The sequence below is a fragment of the Betta splendens genome, chromosome 6 (assembly GCF_900634795.4).
Source record: "Betta splendens chromosome 6, fBetSpl5.4, whole genome shotgun sequence".
NCBI classification, from domain to species: Eukaryota; Metazoa; Chordata; class Actinopteri; order Anabantiformes; family Osphronemidae; genus Betta; species Betta splendens.
The window spans coordinates 9,308,192-9,325,220 of NC_040886.2; the positions used below are offsets into that span (position 1 = coordinate 9,308,192).

General features: G+C 53.7%; 2 protein-coding genes and 1 long non-coding RNA gene across 6 annotated transcripts in view; 2 read left to right on the forward strand and 1 right to left on the reverse strand.

Annotated features, from left to right (window-relative positions):
• Window positions 1-9,380, reverse strand: part of itpr2 (inositol 1,4,5-trisphosphate receptor, type 2) — a 35,626-nt gene extending 26,246 nt beyond the window's left edge. Inside the window, exons 1-14 of one of the 2 annotated variants that reach the window (XM_029154884.3) lie at window positions 8,034-9,380; window positions 4,910-4,980; window positions 4,556-4,674; window positions 4,383-4,469; window positions 3,755-3,913; window positions 3,195-3,293; window positions 3,025-3,108; window positions 2,800-2,946; window positions 2,614-2,709; window positions 2,305-2,349; window positions 665-816; window positions 487-586; window positions 250-410; window positions 7-148 (exon numbers count right to left, since the gene is read on the reverse strand). In XM_029154884.3, coding sequence (XP_029010717.1) covers window positions 7-148; window positions 250-410; window positions 487-586; window positions 665-816; window positions 2,305-2,349; window positions 2,614-2,709; window positions 2,800-2,946; window positions 3,025-3,108; window positions 3,195-3,293; window positions 3,755-3,913; window positions 4,383-4,469; window positions 4,556-4,674; window positions 4,910-4,980; window positions 8,034-8,125 — 1,554 coding nt within the window. In that variant the 5' untranslated portion in view covers window positions 8,126-9,380. The remainder of the gene's footprint in view (window positions 1-6; window positions 149-249; window positions 411-486; window positions 587-664; window positions 817-2,304; window positions 2,350-2,613; window positions 2,710-2,799; window positions 2,947-3,024; window positions 3,109-3,194; window positions 3,294-3,754; window positions 3,914-4,382; window positions 4,470-4,555; window positions 4,675-4,909; window positions 4,981-8,033) is intronic. The other variant, XM_055509395.1, reaches the window with a different exon arrangement.
• LOC129604198 (uncharacterized) lies at window positions 6,543-8,669 on the forward strand. The gene is made up of 2 exons (XR_008694888.1): window positions 6,543-6,901; window positions 6,983-8,669. It is a non-coding gene; the product is annotated as an uncharacterized LOC129604198 (long non-coding RNA).
• A 347-nt stretch (window positions 9,381-9,727) lies between the features above and the next one.
• Window positions 9,728-16,987, forward strand: plekhg7 (pleckstrin homology domain containing, family G (with RhoGef domain) member 7). 3 transcript variants are annotated; one of them, XM_029154888.3, is made up of 17 exons: window positions 9,730-9,942; window positions 10,459-11,156; window positions 11,700-11,722; window positions 12,911-13,029; window positions 13,258-13,298; window positions 13,570-13,671; window positions 13,963-14,112; window positions 14,193-14,288; window positions 14,542-14,640; window positions 14,714-14,827; window positions 14,906-15,080; window positions 15,519-15,634; window positions 15,767-15,854; window positions 15,948-16,027; window positions 16,105-16,264; window positions 16,379-16,476; window positions 16,737-16,987. In XM_029154888.3, exons 2-17 carry the CDS (start codon window positions 10,494-10,496, stop codon window positions 16,845-16,847), a joined length of 2,235 nt encoding a protein of 744 aa, XP_029010721.1. In that variant the 5' UTR covers window positions 9,730-9,942; window positions 10,459-10,493; the 3' UTR covers window positions 16,848-16,987. The 3 variants fall into 3 exon arrangements, with proteins under 3 accessions (XP_055365371.1, XP_029010721.1, XP_055365373.1); XM_055509396.1 differs by having other exon boundaries at window positions 9,728-9,942; window positions 14,714-15,080; XM_055509398.1 differs by lacking the exon at window positions 9,730-9,942 and adding an exon at window positions 10,017-10,236 and having other exon boundaries at window positions 14,714-15,080.
• Window positions 16,988-17,029: the final 42 nt, after the last annotated feature.

The window sequence follows — 17,029 nt, forward strand, 5'->3', positions numbered from 1 at the left end:
CCTGACCTGGGCGAGGATGTTCTGTTCCCTCATCAGTTTCTGCCTCTCTCGGTTGGGCGTCGCAGTGACCACCGACAGAACGTCCTGGCCGTTGTTTGGCACCACGCACACAAAGAAAACAAGGTCCTCCAGAAGTTTAGTCACGAACCTGAATAAGAAGGGCGGAGTGAACCGTGAGCATGTGCCGGCACCGGCTTGTCCAACGCTTTGGCACCGGCTGCGGCGCCGCTGCACCCACGCGCCCCGTACCTCCTCTCGTTCTGCGTGATGCTGCTGTGCTGAAGCTTCTTCACGGTGCCCTCCAGCACCTTGTTGGCGTCGTTGGCAAAGTCCAGGTCCCGGACCTCCGACAGGGGGACGGACACGATGGCAAACGCCTCCTTGTCCTCTTTGGTGGGACACGTACCGATCTGTAGCCGCAGCCAAAACAAGGCCTTAACACCGCGCCGGCGCTGGTTTTACTGGCGTGAACGCGCGCGCGCGCACCTTGAGCATCACCGGCCGCTCCTCCTCCGTATCGATGGGGATGCTGGTGCTGGTCACCCAGGTGTTGGTGCACAGGTGCCTGAGCCTCACGTAGGAGTTTCTGCAGAGGGAGGAGGCCAACGGGTTACAGCAGCACATAGAGCAGCGTAGAACTGGGCTCTGTGGAAGCATGACCCACCGGGGGACGAGGCAGTCGGCCCGCTGCAGCGTGGTGGCGTCCAGCTCAAAGAGGGAGGCGATGTCGTTACCGTGGGGCACCGACACCAGGGTGAAGGCGATCTTCTCTTTAGCTTGATGCTTCCTCTTGGAGAACACGGTTTCCGGCTCATTCTACACACACACACACACACACACACACACACACACACACACACACACACACACAACACACACACACACACACACACACACACACACACACACACACACACACACACACACACACACACACACACACACACACACACACACACACACACACACACACACACACACACACACACACACACACACACACACACACACACACACACACACACACACACACACACACACACACACACACACACACACACACAGGGGTTTACAGAGTTCAGGTAATTAAACGTGTCATATATTAATAAAATGAATCCTATTTGACTTTGGGGCTTTTGGCACCATTTGCAGACCAAATAAGCCAATGAACACGTAAACGGAGAAAATGATCAATAATGGCTGTAATTATTAGCTGCAGTCCTAACTGGGCGTCTAATGAGAAGAGAACAGAGCAGAGTGAGGTCCAACATTGTTCCAGGAGTGAACAGTAACAGCGTACGCTTCTGATTAATTCATTAACTGCAGGACGGCACCTTCCGGCTTCCTCGTGTGCATCTGCACTTCAAACACCTTAAGACACGATAAGAACACATCGCTGCCATTTTTCTGAATTGTTGCTCGTTTTAAAAATCGAGTGCAACTCGTATGCGCGCACGTACGTAAATACTGATAAATGAGCCCAACCGTATGTTTATATGAGGACAGATGGATGTGAGGCGCGCTGTCGCGGCGTCCTGCACTAATGAGGTTTCACATTATAGAGCTGGTGCCGTGACTTCCCAGCGTGCTGGCTTAGACACTGCGGTACGCGGGCTGCTTCAGCCGGCGCCGAGCGGATGCAGCGGGTGGAGGCAAGGGTTAATTCCTCCCACTGTTCTCTGCATGTCAATGGGAAGCTCCCCTGAGCTGCCTCCACGCCTCAGCTTCTGCACCCTCCCCTCCTCCGCCGGTGACTCACCCCACCAGCTTAGCACAGGCAAGCGAGGCAGAGCAGACAGCACGTCTGACTCCCCCCCCACCCCCATCCCCTCTCGCAGGGCACCCCCACACCCAGACATTATGTAAGGAGCCCCCGGTGTGTCTGAAATTCAGCATGTGCATGAGAAAGTGTGAGGCGGAGGGAGTCTGTGTGCTGCTTGTTTCTCGCTTTTCCAGAATACAAATGTGCAAGGCAGCAAAGGGCTGAGAGATATGTCTGGATATAGATTCAGAGTTTGGCAGAGTTTGTGCGCGCGTATGCGTGTGCGTGTGTGTGTGTGTGTGTGTGTGTGTACAGGCGCTTTGTGAGCATGAGAGACGCGTCGTTATTGCATAACCGTAGGATGAGGAACCAGAGAAGGACCTGAGGTTGGAAAGCAGACACATAGGTGCCAACATAATTGTTGGTCCCTACTAAAAACATGTGTAACATTATGAAATGATTTGCATTGGTGACACCTTGAATACCCTTAAAATATGAAAAGCTGCGAACAGCTGACCGATAGTTCATGTTATGTGACTCACCTCTCCTTTAGATTCCACCGTGTTGTCTTTGAATTCAGGGTTCACCTGTGGAGAAAACGGCCAATCAGTGGCCTCGCTGCTAGAAAACCATTACATCCAAACTCTGAGCATGGATCATAGCGGTAACACAGTGGTAAATCAGTGGTAACACTGCCACCTACAGCACATTACCTAAAACCTCCGCCAGCTGCTATTCACTGGAACGTTCACAGCCTTAAAGTGAAGAAATGACTCGGACAAAACGCTGCCTTTCAAACAGAACTAACGATGACGCTATTAAGCAGAGGACTTTCTGAGGCAAAAACTCACCTCAGCTGCCAGGTAGTTTCCAGTGGCCAGGTGTTTGAAGCGGAACAGGCTGTTCCACTGGCCGGCTCCGCCTCTGCAGGGGTCATAGTGCACCACCTGCCATAAGACATCACACCTCCGCCATCACTCATGTGCTCAAACGGGCGTCGCGTTCCCAGCGGCCTCCGTAGCGTCGCCTCTGCTCACCTCGACCTCCCACAGGGCCTTGGAGCTGGTGGCGGAGGTGGCCGACTGCCTCAGCGTGGTCCTCAGGAACACGTGCTGCTGCTTCTTGTACTCGTCGCCCGTCAGGAACTTCTCCTGCTCGGCGTGGAACAGCCGCACCACGTCGCCCTGACGGAGGCAGCGCGAGAGCCGAGCGTCAGACGGGCGCCGCGCGAAGGCCGCGGCGGAGCAACGTGCGCGTCATACCCCCTTCAGGACGTCCTCCCTGTAGTCGCTGAACTTCATGAACAGGGTCACCTTCCAGCTGGTGTTGCAGTTGACGGCGTTGACCTGCAGGACAGCGACGCCACGCGTTACCGGCAGGACGCGTTAATGGAAGCAAGTGCAATCGCGTTGGAACGCAGACGTGTCCGCACCTCTTTGCAGCCGGGGTTGTCCAGCAGCTCGATGTTGCTGGCGTGGAGGGGCTGCCCCGCGTTCACTGGCATCAGCACGACCTTGTCTCCAACCACCACCTGAGAACACGTTCGCCCACTTTAGAGGCCTCTCCTGCAGTGTTTAAAAGGCTTAAACCAACGGTGTGTCCATGCCAGGCTAACGTGTAGCAACACACACACACACACACACACACACGCGCGCGCGCACACAGCGTTTACTACTGCACGTGCTCTCTGGCCCAGTCACAGTCAGTGTATCATAGCAGCCACACAAGGGTGAGACTCATCACATGTCGGTTTGTTTGAATAAAAGTATCAACTGAGTCAAATACTTCATCAGATCAACCAGATGAGCTGTGCATGCAGTGGACGGACATCCATGCGTATCTGTACTACTGCACGAACCCCAACGCATGCACAACCCAGAGCAATACCTTCAACCATAGGAAGCTAAAGCCAAAGAGGAAGGACAGAATCAGAGATGTTACTGGGACGGGGCAACAATGAAGCCACGGCACGTTGTTGTCGCGAGAACCCACGTTATCCCCTTCACTGCGCAGCTTCCAGAAGGGCTGGATGTAGAACCAGGAGCCCTCGTTCCCGGCCGGGTCCAGCGACACCCGCATGGCGTTCTTCTCCAGCAGCGCAGGGAGGCGCTTGTTCACCGTCAGGTACTTGTTGCTCTTAATGTGCAGGAGCTGAGTGGAAAGGATCAGGGTGTTACTCTACTGAAATATTTCATTTCAGCATTTCTTCAATACGCACCATTTTCATTTACATCATACTTTTAATTTTTAATCACCGCTTAAATTAGCGGCTAAAGCTGTGAAATAATTGCGTTATAATTAAATGTTTAATACGCGGTTTCACTTCACCTCAAGGTAATTTAATCTGAAGTGATTTTGCTCATTTATTTCATTTGACCTCATTTGCAAAAAGTGTTTACAACAAATTTCCCTGATTCAAATTAAACAAACAAGAGCTAAATTAAAGTTGTTGCTGGCAAATTGCTCATGAACGTGAATGTGAGCCGCTTTCTGAAGCAACCGAAGCCTCGGCTGCGTTTTTAACAGCTGGATCACGAGAATTCAGCTCAGTCTTGGCGAACGACTCACTGAACAATAGGGGGAGGTGGATGTGAGGCGCGACGCGAGTGCCGGGCGGTACCTGGATGACGTTACTGTATTTGACGACCTCTCCCAGCAGCTTCTTGTTCTCGGACTCGTTCTGCTTCTGCTCCAGCTCCGCCGCATGCTGGGGGACAAAAGGAGCGTTGTTGTAGCACCAGGATGCAAATGAGATCAAAGATGGGGCCGACGCAGCCTGCAAACAGCCTCTACCTGTAGCTTCTTGAACAGGTCTGCCTGCGTGTTGTTGTTTCCTTGTTTCCCCTGCTTTGCCTTCCAGAACTGCTTCTGGGCCGAGTACCGGTTCATGGGACACACTTTGAAGAGGCAGTCTGTGGAGGAGGAGGCAGACAGGTTTACTGCACGTCTCCAACGGCCCGGTTTGGCCCAACTGCGTTTTTGGGGTTAACGGTTGTGGTTCTGTACGGCCTGCTGAACACATTAAAGCTCCTCGGCAGCTGCTGTGTTGTTTGAAACAACACGGTGTGTGTGGAGGATGGGGTCAGCCTTGGCTCAGCGTGTGTGTGTTTAACCTCAAAGCAGCGAGCCAAGGGCATTCACACATACCTCTGAACTTTTTGGGCGGGTTGGTGAGGTCTCCGGCCTCTGGTTGGACCACACACCTGTCATCGACAAGTCTGCAGAGAAGAAATGTGGTGATGATGATGATGATGATGGCGGACTAAAATCAGGTAACATACTGTAGGAATTGATGCTCTGGACATTTGTGGACTCAGCTCGTCTGATTTTATATATCTCTAGCTGTTTCTCCCAACACAATCCCACCAGCTTGCCCACCAGACAGGACCAGTGTCTGCTCCTTTAGTAGAAACAGGAAGAGCACTGGGAGCTACTGAGCTTTGTTGTTCAGGAACATGAGCTCCTATTGGTGTGAAGGAACTGGCCCCTCACGTTGGCCTGACCTGAATCCATATGAGCACCTTGGAGCCATTATGTACTGGTCACTGGTGCCTGACTCACACACGCACACACACACACGGGCACACACACACGCACACACACACACACACACACACACACACACACACACACACCTTAGAGGAGTCAATTATTTCAGATGTTCAGTCTGATTTCAGCTGCTTTTTGTACTGGTCACAGAGATAAAGTTAAGTTATTACAGCGGGTTGTTGTCACCCGAGGAAGCTGTGGTTTGTGTGGGGAGTTGATTAGAAGGCACTTGGGTGTTATCCTTTTCATAACGGCATTTTACTCACAGCTCAGCATGGTTTTACACCATAGATGCGTCATAGATAGGTTCAGAGTCATACACGTTAGGATAAATGATCACTGAGCAACAGGTCACAGGCAAATTCACCCTATTCATTAAAAGACAACTTCCTTTGTGCTGAAGGAAAAAAAGCTTAAATGGCAGCATCTGTAATTTATTTACTACCTATTTGTGGCTATTGCTTTATCAGAACTAAATGGGACTAGTAGGTTGTTGTCTGGATGGTACAAATACCACAAGAATACTTAGAATTCCAGTGTTTATGAGGTTTTACTTCTACCTGCAGTAGCAGTAATGCTCTGACTCTGAAGAACCCCTTTAAGACCTCCAATGAGCGCTCACACAGGCAGCGTTGCATTTAAGGGCTTCTCGTGTGTTGCCCAGGATGGACGTATACAAGACAAATGCAGCTCTAAGCGGCCGACATACACTAAGAGCACATATCATCCCACCGCCTCGGCCCCAGTCGCACAAACCCGTCCATTCATTCCCTCCTCTGAGGAGAAACAGAATGCAAAGGAACAATTCCTCCAATTCATACGAAGCCGACGGCTGAAGTGCTGCCGAGTCACTTCCCATCTCCTCCACAGCCCTTGATCATTGTCAGTCCACAGTGTGTGTGCATTATTTCCTCACGCTCCTATCAGAGGAACATCTAAATGAGAAACAATAGAGTCCAACAGGAAGAGTGATCAAGTGCTGAGAGGCACCAGGAAGGCTCATAAATAAGTAACCGTACGGCCGGAGGGCCGGAGGTCACCTCAAGCTCACACGCTGATGGGCCGGACGCTGCAAGCGCATGATTTCGCCTTGTAACTCAGTTAAACATGAACCAAAGATAAACCTGTGACGCTGGACACTGGGGAGCTAATCATAGCTGTGGCGCGGAAACTGCAGCAGCTAATGCAGAGTGACATAAGAGATGGGTTTAATACGTAAAAGCAATGAGTGTGTGTGTGTGTGTGTGTGTGTGTGTGTGTGTGTGTGTGTGTTGGGGGGGTTGTAACACAACCACTTTGCTCCTGCATGTTTCAACCTGCTGATAAGACAGTCCTGAAATCCCAGTCACACACTTCCTTATGAGACGTGTGGTCGTTGCTCCTGTTGCCAGACTCGATTTAAGGAGGAACTAAGCGCGTTTAAAGCAGAAAAGCGGCCGACTCGAAGGGGAATGACGTCGTCGTTCACCTACGGGCGAAGGGACGCGTCGCTTGGGGGCTGAACGGGACCTCGGGTCTCCAGGACGGCACCGGGCGTGAGCGCTGAAGGCCCGGAGGCGGCAGCGGAGCGACCTTCTGAGGAGCATAAAGGTCACTCTGCTCAGAGTGTTTGCAATGAAAGGCGTGTGAAGCGCTGACGCTCATTGTTATTCTATGCATTGTTGTTCCCAGCACACACTGTGGCTGTGGGTGAAGCGCGGGGAGGTTCCTCTGATAACATTACCCGGCGGTGGAGCCGATCTACACGACGCGCGTTGAGAAAAACAACAAAAAAAAAAAACGATAAGAGTCAGGGTTTGATTCCCTGCAGAACGTTCCTCCTGGACACCGTCACTTGTTGTGCGACATGCGGTCGGGGAACATTCACGAGCACAACCAGGTGTGCGCAAACGCCCCAAGGCTTTAGAAACAGTGAGCGAGAGGCGGTGGGTGGGGCACGCTCATTCCTGGAGGCCTCTGCAGCTACTGAAGTGACTTCACATCTGCAGAGGAAGTCAGGTGGACTCGAACGGACCCACGGCGCAAAGGAGGAACACTCGCGTGAAGCCGCGTTTCCCAGAATGCTTTGTGCACCTTTATGACAGATTATTATAGTTTCCTCCTTCTTGCTTCTGCATTACTGGACTCCAACTGGTTTCCAGTCCCCTGCTGTGGTTCACACTTATTTAAAAGCTCATTAGGGGGACGTGGAAACCTGCGCGGACACTTAAACTGTAGGTGTGTGACACAAACAGGCAACAGGCGCGTCCATCGGCTCTGACGAAACCCCTACTTGCAGGAAGCCGAGGTTTGAGTTTGAACTACAGGGCAGAGGAGCGTCTGCACACGAGGAAGCTGAGCGGCTTCTTCCTCCTGTACCGAATGAAATGAATGGAAGCTACGTGACATTTAATGAACACGCACACACACACGCGCACATTTGCATTCTGGCCATGCAGCGGCCGTGTCCCCGCTCCGGGAGCTTCTACCTGGGCCGCTCGTCGCTTTGCATTCCTGTTACATTTGCGTAAACGTGAGTTTCCTGCAGGGCCGTGTGCGCGACCCGGTGCCGCGGCCTCGGCCGCCGAGAACCGAGTCCGCACGCGCGCTCCGGATTTCAGCACGCGGCAGAGGAAGAAGTTGACAGAGGGGCGACACCACGTCAGTTAGAGCCGCGGAGAGAGTGCGAGGATCGACCCATATGGGACTCAGTAAAAAGTGAGAAGTAGCGTGTGGCACGTACCCCAAAGTGCTGATGAAGCCATTGACCGAGCCTTCCGCGTACAGAGACACGATGTCTCCGATGTGGAGGAAACTGGACCTGTGCTCTGACATTTTCACCGCGCACCCGGTTCCATTTAGACGCGAACGACGCCGCCGCTCTTCGCTGGAGTGGATCCCACGTTACAGCGCCTCCACTTCGGCCGCAGCCGTCCTCGAACTGGTCACCTTCATTCCTCCAGGTCTACGTGGGCTGAGGGGGGTGGAAAGGAAGGCAAAGTGCAAAACACACAGCGTGCGGGCGGATTCCCCGAAAACGCAGCTTTTTTTTTCTGACACTTGTTCAACTTCTTCCTGTATTTCTGTGAGAGCAGAGAGAGAGAGGGCTCTTCTTCACATCCACTTCAGGGGGAGGAGACTGCTCCTGTCAGGGCTGTGAGCAAATTCCGCTCAGTGACATGTTTGTGTTGTTCAATAAAAGGAAGCGCCGCGATCAATAACGCATTGCTGATCCGTGATAAACACGAACGCGAAGATCAAAAAGGGGAAGCGTCACGTTGAACGGGCCACAGCGGACGCAGCCGGCGCTGCCTGAGAACACGCCAGATGTTTGTAATTATACACATTGTAGCAGTTCGGCATTAAACAAACAGACGAGGCCGTTTGTGAAGTTTGGTTTTGTGAACCGCAGAGTTATTTAACCAGAAAACTTTCGACAAACTACTGATCAGCTGAAAAATATTTGTGTAAAAATATCACAAATGTACATGTAACTAAAACTAACACACACCCCTTCGTGCGTGCACACTCCAGATCATAATTGTACGTGAAATGTAGCATATAAAATAAAATATGTTCAGACATCATAACATTTCATATGTTATAGTGGCATGTGATATCAAGAGTGGGACGCTGTGGAACAGTAAGTGTAGTAACCCCGTCTTTCCACCAGGGGGCGCTAGATACTCTAAAGGTCTCAGCTGCCGATGCCGTTTTCTGGCCGGTGTGGCCCTCTGGCGTTCACCTCATCGCAGAATAATGGAGTTTCTGCTACAAGGATTGGAACAGAAAGTTTTAGTTTTTATATACAGGTGCAACAAGTGAGATTTAAGGCCTTACACGCCACAGACATGGTGACACATTTAAAGGGACTGACACTCAGCCACTGACCTATTCAGGCTCTAAGGTCACTGAGCTCACGTCCGACTGGGACCTAACACGTTTCCAGCCTTCACGTGAGTATGACACAAATACAGTGTGAGAGTCGTTTAAATGCACTACTTTAATAGTACATTTTATTTGATACAGAGTCAAAGTCAAAGTTGTTTTTGAAGCATGACTTTAAAAAGATGGATTGTAGTGATACTGTAAATGTGCTACAATAAATGATTGTGGGAAAAACACTACTTTTGTCCTCTGTCTTTCTATATTTAGGCAGGCGTGAATATATGGATGTAATATATTACGCTGCTCCTTCGCCTGCTGGAACATTTAATGCCTCAACGTCAGTGCATCAGTAAATATATTCCACAAATAGCCTATTACGCAAATAATAAACTAAACAGAATTGTGGCAGGATTTTAACTTGGTACACTGTGGTATTATTATGGACAACACACGAAGACATGAAAACAATGACAAACACTTCTTTACAAAATAAAAGACAGGGAGGGAGGGAGGGGGGAGAGAGAGGGAGGGAGCGAGCGCTGATGTTCTCACGCACGCACAGCAGTCGCACCTCTCTCCTCAGGACAATGAGTCGCTCCACTCCCTCCTTTACGCGGCGCCACGCAGACCTGTTTCCCAGCCGGCTGCGCGCTCCGCCTGAGCTCCGTCGCTCGATCTGACGCCGTCTTCCTCCTTCCGAGGTGCCGCTGAGCCCCGGACTCCCGCGGCCACGCTCCTCCACCGGGCGCCCAGCGCTCGCGGCTGTAAGTAAAAGCTTGAATGCGCTCGTGTCGGGGCAGGTGCTCCTCATCTCGAACCCGTGGAAAGTTGTGATGCGTCGTTTGTACGTGGACGCGTTGCATTTGCATCTTTGTCGGCGCAGGGATGCGGCGACTTAACCGCTCGTGCGGTTCGGAACGCACAAAGCGCTAAACTAATATGGTGGCGAAGTGGGAGAGAGGCGATGGCGCACAAAGTGGCGCAGACTGAGACAGCGGAGCCGCATTACGGAGCCGGGCTCATTGTGCACCTTGTCCAGACTCCACTGACAAACTGTGGTGCGTGCGTGTGCGTGTGCGTGTGTGTGTGGTTGAAGCAGATGCTTGAATCCACACTAAGTTGTAGTCACGCTGTATGTTTTTTTTTTATTTTGTCTGGTTTGGAATCTAACCATTTTCAACCCTGATTAAATCCTCTTTCAGCAGATTAGCTGGCGAGTTTGTGCCCAGACTGTTATATCTGGCCTTTGTGTCTTGATACATTTTCTACTTCACCCCCAGAAGCTTGAGGGTCGACTGGCGTGAACGATGTTGGAATGCAGCAGGATTATCATCTGACCTCAACTCGAGGAACCGGAACGTCGGATCACACGATTCCCGCACGTCGCTACGATGCGGCCGAGGTAACAATGTCCGCGCTGAAGCACGTCCTCCTGCAGGACAAGGAGCAGGGCATCGAACGCAGGCTGGACCGGATCTACATCGAATGGGCCGAGGAGGAGCGCGTCGCGGGCCCGGCCGTGGCCCACGCCGGCACCCAGACGGACCGGGGGCCGCGGCAGCACAGGCAGACTCAGACCAGCAACCCGGTCATCATGCACATCAGCCTGACGCGGGCCCACTCCGGGCTCCGGCCCGCGTCCCTGCCGGAGGACGGCGGCCTGGCGGCGCCGCCGTTCCAGTTCGACCGGCAGGCGCCGGGCCGCATCTCCACGTCGCCCACGCTGAGGAGGATGAGGAGCACGCGGCGCCCGCTGAGCGACGCCCCGGACGCGGGCCGGATGAGCGGCGCGCGGGAGGAGCCGCCGCCCCTCACCCCCCTCTCCCCCGGGCGCAGAGTCCAGTCCCCCCTGGCGGCGGGCCCCGGTCCGGACCGGCAGAGGACCCGCTCGCAGAGGTCACAGACGCTGGACCAGGAGCGGGAGCCGCCCAGCGCCCGGGCGGCGCCGGCCCAGAACTCCGATGACGGGGAGGTCCAGGTGAGCTTGAACGCCCCGGTCCGATCGTGAGCGGTCATTGTCGGTGCCGCGGCGCGTGGAGGCCCCTCTGCCCGAAATGGTCACACATTCCTTCCTCCAGCCTCTCCGTCACTGCGTCTTGCCTCCCGCCGCGCTCCCCCACAAAACCGCTTTTGACGGCAAACGAATCAGCAGTTACACGCACTGACAGCTCCGAGCGAAGCCCGCGGGCCCTGGGAAGCGCACCCCCCCCCCCACCCCCCCACCCCCCTTATAGGGCCCTATTCACCACAGTCAGCAGTCACCCAATAATGGAGGGGTCAGCGAGCGATGGCCAGAGATAATGGGGGGGTGGGGGGGCATTCATCAGGAGCTGCATTCAAGGGGGCGCGTTCTCAGTGGAGCCCCCACGTTCTCCTCACATTTCAGAGGCCTTTAAACCCCAGCGCCCCCTTAAAACGCCGCTCCACACGTCAACGCCTTTGAAAGCGATATAGTGGCGCTGGAGGCGGCGGGAGGTCCCACAGATGCTGACGCTGTCCCCCCCCCTCTTCTCTCTTGCAGGACGACGAGCGCCGCCATAGCAGGTGGGTGACCCCCTCCTCCACCGACTCGTCTCCACCGGCTCCGTCCTTTAGAGCCCACGTGACGCTCGTGAGCGGGAGAGGGCGGTCGGACCTTTGCCCCATCGTGCTTTCATTGTCATATATGTCTTTGTTAATGAAGCATAAGCTTGGTGGGTTAAGTTTGGGGAGTCCCATGGTTCCGAACGGCCCAGACAAACCCTCATTATGGCTGCTTTCGCCCCTCCTAATGGGCCGCCGGGTTCTTCCCCTCGCTGGATAATTAGGCAGCTATTGTCCCCGTAATTGCACTCCCTCAGCGGCCCGGCCTATTGGTCGGGGGCCGTTTTGTTTTTGGAGCATCATTATTTCCCTTGTTGTGCCGGGAACAAAGCGGCCATTTTTAAAAGCGCTCCCGGTGACAGAGAGAGAGAGAGAGAGAGAGAGGCCTCGGAGCAGCGGGACGTCCCCTGCGAGGATGCTGGGGAGTGCATGTATATGAGCGGGGTGGTGTCGGCGCAGGATGAACCGATCCGATGAACCCGTCTGCAGCTCGGGGATCGGGTGGCGCCTTCTCAGGTTCGACAGACCAGGTTCCTCCTGTCTGGCTGCAGACGGACCCGTTGCATCGACTCTCCCGCCCTCATGTTTGGTGCCTGTTGATGAGCAAACAGAGGCCAGAACCCCAAACAAACATAAACAAATACGCGGAGCCTCCGTGCAAACGAGCTGTGTGCCCAACATTTCTAATCAAACACCACAAATAGACTTTGACGTATTTATACAAAGGCTGAAACGCTGGACCGGGACCGACCGGCGCCAGCTTCGTTCCTCCTCCTTGTCGTCGTTTCAGCCTCTAATCAATCTGCTTTATTGAAGCAGGTGATGGCTTCCCCGCTGTCACTTCCTCTTTCTGCCCTCTTCCCCTTTCAAAGCCCAGACCCGTTAGCAGTGTAAACGCAGCGTTTCTGGTGCTGGGAGCGTTTTTGCATTGACACTGGTCACCTCTGGAGTGGGTCGGGTTCTATGACCTGCTACGTTTTTATCAGCGTAGCACATAAAGGCATGAGTGTGGTAGTTCGGGCCTAACGGCAGCGGATGATTTTCCACCCGACGTGAAAACCACAGAAGGAATTTCCTTATTTCCTCGCTCTCTCCTTCGCTCCGCGCGTGCCGCTCGGCCCTGAGCCCCGTGTGCGTGTGTCGCCCCAGGCTGAAGGAGCGGCGCCGCAGCTCGGTGGTGGTCAGCCTCCCCGGCCTGGACGTGTCGCCCGGGGACCTGTTCGTGTCCAACGGCGCCGCCGACATGCTGAACGGCTCCAACTACTGCGGTAAAACCTCCATTCAAATCAGCCCCAGCATCGTAAACACGAACATGTAAATCACCCGCTAAACATCCTGACTGATCGCCTTGATTTCATAGCTAAACATGGAAGTTTATACAAGTTGTGTCCTGAAGTTCACCCCCGTTTTTTTTCATGCTAACACAGTTTTTATTGTTTGTTTCTAATCCCTTAATCTCCCTGTTGCTGGAATAACCATGACGTTGCTTCTTACAGACACTAAGAAGTCAAAGTGGCCTTTTTCGAGGCGCAGCACGGTGGGTGTGTTGTTTGTGTGTTGGGCCTTGTTGTGTTGTGCTGGTTTTGTTTGGATGTACTTTGTTTGAGCCGTGGGCACTTGTTCTCTGACCCACTTCTCGAAGCAGCTAATGTGCTTCCTCTTCTCCACTTTTGGGCCAAACTGTTTTGGTAATTAGTCAAAACTAAGCCAAGCATGCTCATTCAATTGCTGAGAATACTGAGCTATTATACAGACAGAGTGTTGTGTATTTTTTTATTAATCGGCCCGTTGTCATCGCCTGCTTCCAGACTAAAGGAAAGTCGCACGCGGGCACAGTGTCGGATATTGAAAAGTATCTCTCAACAGCGCAGATCCAGGACTGGAGGAACCCTGACCTTCAGAAGTACAAGGTGCGAATTGAAACACTCTGTCAGTCTGTTTGTTGTGTCAATCCTCGCGTTGGTGCTAATCCAAGCAAACTCCGAGTTAAACAAGCTAAACAAGCCAGATTTCCAATACAAATAGATCTCAGTGTTTAACAAGTGACTCAGAAATAACAGCCAGCAGTTGGAGGCGGCCTCCTGCTGCTCTCCATCATTACTGGTCAGCAACAAACATTTGACAGTGAGATACTGTTATCTGAGGAAGAGTATTTCTCTCTCTCTCTCTCTCTCTCTCTCGCTCGCCCTCGCTGCGTGCAGGACTACTCGCTGGCAGATTTCCTGCAGGACCAGTCCTCCCAGCTGAGCGCAGACTCTGACCCTCAGGGCTTCAAGAGGCAGGAGGCCGTTTGGGAGCTCTTCACCAGCGAGTGCGTTTACTTCCTGGACCGGCTCATGGTTCTCAAGGAGGTGACTCATGAGGCGCAGCCGCAGAGTAGGTTTCCCCGTCCTGTCGCCGGGGCTCACGTGAACGTCTCGTTCGCCCTCAGGTGTTTCTGGCCACGCTGGCGAACCTGCAGGCGAGCAACTGCCTGACTGACGTCGACTCCTGGGGAGTGTTTGCAAACCTCAACGAGCTTTGCCTGGTGAGACATGATGCAAATAGGCAGCGTGAAGCCTGTCATTTTATATGTACTATGTAAATAATTGCGAACAACAGCCACCTTCATGACAATATAATAACACTGTGTCATGTGCGCCATCGAAAGGGAGACTGAGCTGTTTTGACCGTGGGAGGTTGAGAAGGTTAGCGTTAGCGTTAGCATCAGCATCAGCATCAGGTGAGGCAGGGCTCAGGTGGAACCGCACTGACACTTGACGCTGTTCCCCCGTTTGCAGGTCAGCTCCAGTTTCCTGCACAAGCTCCTGGGCGCCATCAGGGCCACGCTGGAGACGAGCGAGGGTGGCGGGCCCACCCTGCTGGAGCTCCTCAGCAAGGCAAGTGGACCAGGGTGCCCCCGTGGCCTCCAGCACGCGCCGTGTGTAACCCCGGTGTCTGCCCCCCCGACAGGCCTTCCAGGAGAGCATATGCCACTGCCTGCAGAAGTACTGCCTCAACTACTCCACCGCGCTGCTCTATCTGGACGGCCTCAAGCTCAGAGAGGACTTTGGCTGCTACGTAAAGGTAGAGTCCGGAGGGAGGGAGGGAGGGGAGGCAGCACGCCGGCCGGCCTCACCCGCCTCCCTCCCTGTCTCTCCCCAGTGGTGCGAGAGGAGCGAGCAGTGCCGCCGGCTGCAGCTGCGCGACCTGCTGGTGGCGCCGCTGCAGCGGCTCACGCGCTACCCGCTGCTGCTGCGGAACGTGGCCAGGCGGTGCCGGGCGGAGGACCAGCTCAGGGGCCTGGAGGCGGTGGCGGAGCAGGTGGACACGTCCATATGTGAGCAACCGGCGCCGCGGCTCCTTAACGCGTTCGCGCCGCTTATCGGCAGCTGCTGGTCAGGGTCAGTCACCGAGGACGTGAGGCAGATGCGGCAAAGGTCGTTGCGCGGAACGCGCAAAGTGCTTTCATGCAGCCGTAATCGCAAAAGGTGTGGCAGAAACCCTGTCACCGCGGCAACCGTCCAACGTGTAGGACAATGTCTTCTGGGTGTGGGGGAACTGTAATCGCACACCCCTGTCACGCCCAGGCTCGTCACGCGACTGTCGCTAGACCAGGAAACAAGCAAGGGTAAATAATGAAGGCGTTTTATTAGTCATTTTGTCAGCAGGGTGATTTGTGTGTCATTTAAAATACCAGGTATTGTGTGTGCACAGTCATTATCTCCAAGCATCAGTCCTCGATATGACCCTCCTCTCTTTTTTTCCGTTGTTTTAGGCGACCTGGAAGGGAAGGTCAAGTGGCTGGACAACTACCAGAAGGTGAAGCAGCTGAGGGACGCGCTGGTGTGGCTGCCCGTGTGGGAGCGGGACAAGCGCGCCTTCATACCGGAGGTCTGTCCGGCGCCTCGCGCGTGTTGTTGTGCGTGTCAATATTTGCCCGTATTTACGCGATGCGAAGCCTTTAAAAGGCGTAAACGCGGCCCGAGGCCTTTCATCCGCCGTTCAGCGCTGCTTCTCTTCCAGGGCCTGAAGCACCTGCTGAAGCCCGTCACTCTGGAGAACCTCATCACCCACAGGAGTCTGCTGCACGAGGGGAGGCTCGTGCTCACAGGTGAGCGTGAGCGCGCCCGGCGCCGGTCCGCGTTCCGCCGCCCGGCGCCGAGCGCGCTCTCACCTCGTCTTCTTTTCCCCCCGTCGACGCCAGAGAACGCCAAGCTCATAGACGTCTTCCTGTTCCTGTTTGACGAATTCCTGCTGATCACGAAGATAAAGAGGAACAAAAAGGTGCAGCACGGTGTCAATGGCAAATATTTAGCGTAGCGGCGTCACGTCAGTCACACTGTCCCCGTCTAAACGCACAGAGGAGCATCGGGCCCGAGCAGAACTCACTCAGGCTGCCGCAGAAGCTGGACCTGGAGCTGGATCAGCTGCTAAAGGAGGGATGCACCTTCACGGTCCTTGACCAGCCCGTGTCCCTGGACCGACTCCAGCTCAAGAACATCGACCAGCTGAACGCCTCAAGTAACTAAAACACTATTGCTACTCTTATTTACGATGATGTCATCATAAAGGATGAATCAACATGGCGCCACCACCAGTCCGTTTTGGCTGATGTTTTGTTTTTCCCCCCTGCAGCATCGGGGCTGCCTCACTCTTTCATAATCATGCACCAGAACCGCTACCAGCAGTGTATCGGGGCGTTCATCCTGCAGGCTGCATCAGAGCCTGCCAAGGTGAGGGAGGCTGCAAAGGCCTGGTCACATTCTGCACTGATGACTGCTCTGTCACATCACACGGATGCTTGTGTCCAAACAGAACACACGACCCATTTTGTTTACATTCCATGAGACACGTACGATAAACAACTCGCATTCATTTACATTTGCTTCAGGGTTAATCGGATTAAACCAACAAATCTGCATAAAATCTGCAGCATCGTCTGACAAACAGCTGATGTCTAGTGTTGCTGAGCGCTGTATTGTTTGTGTTCCAGAAAGCATGGGTGTCAAAGATAGAGGGGGCTGTGACAGCACTGCTGAAGCTGGACTCTCAACAGCCGCGTGTCAAGAGCGCCTCCCTGTGGCTGGAGTCTTCACAGATATGACGTCCGAGGGACGTGCACTTCACTGTCGCCTTGTAAATGACAGCACTAGGACTAGGTTCATTCTGTAAAGGCACCTGCTGTAGTGGAACTGCAGTCTCTGATGGTGTAGATTAAACTTGATGACAGTTGTATGACATTAATTCATGAGTGAATTAATCTGTCTTACTGTATCTTTCAATGAT

Bases quoted from the DNA above. Each gene is read 5' to 3' on its own strand.
- plekhg7 (XM_055509396.1), top strand. From the start codon at position 10,494: ATGCAGCAGGATTATCATCTGACCTCAACTCGAGGAACCGGAACGTCG. The intron at 11,157-11,699 runs GTGAGCTTGAAC...TCTCTCTTGCAG, and splicing joins CCGATGACGGGGAGGTCCAG to GACGACGAGCGCCGCCATAG. The intron at 13,672-13,962 runs GTGCGAATTGAA...CGCTGCGTGCAG, and splicing joins CTGACCTTCAGAAGTACAAG to GACTACTCGCTGGCAGATTT.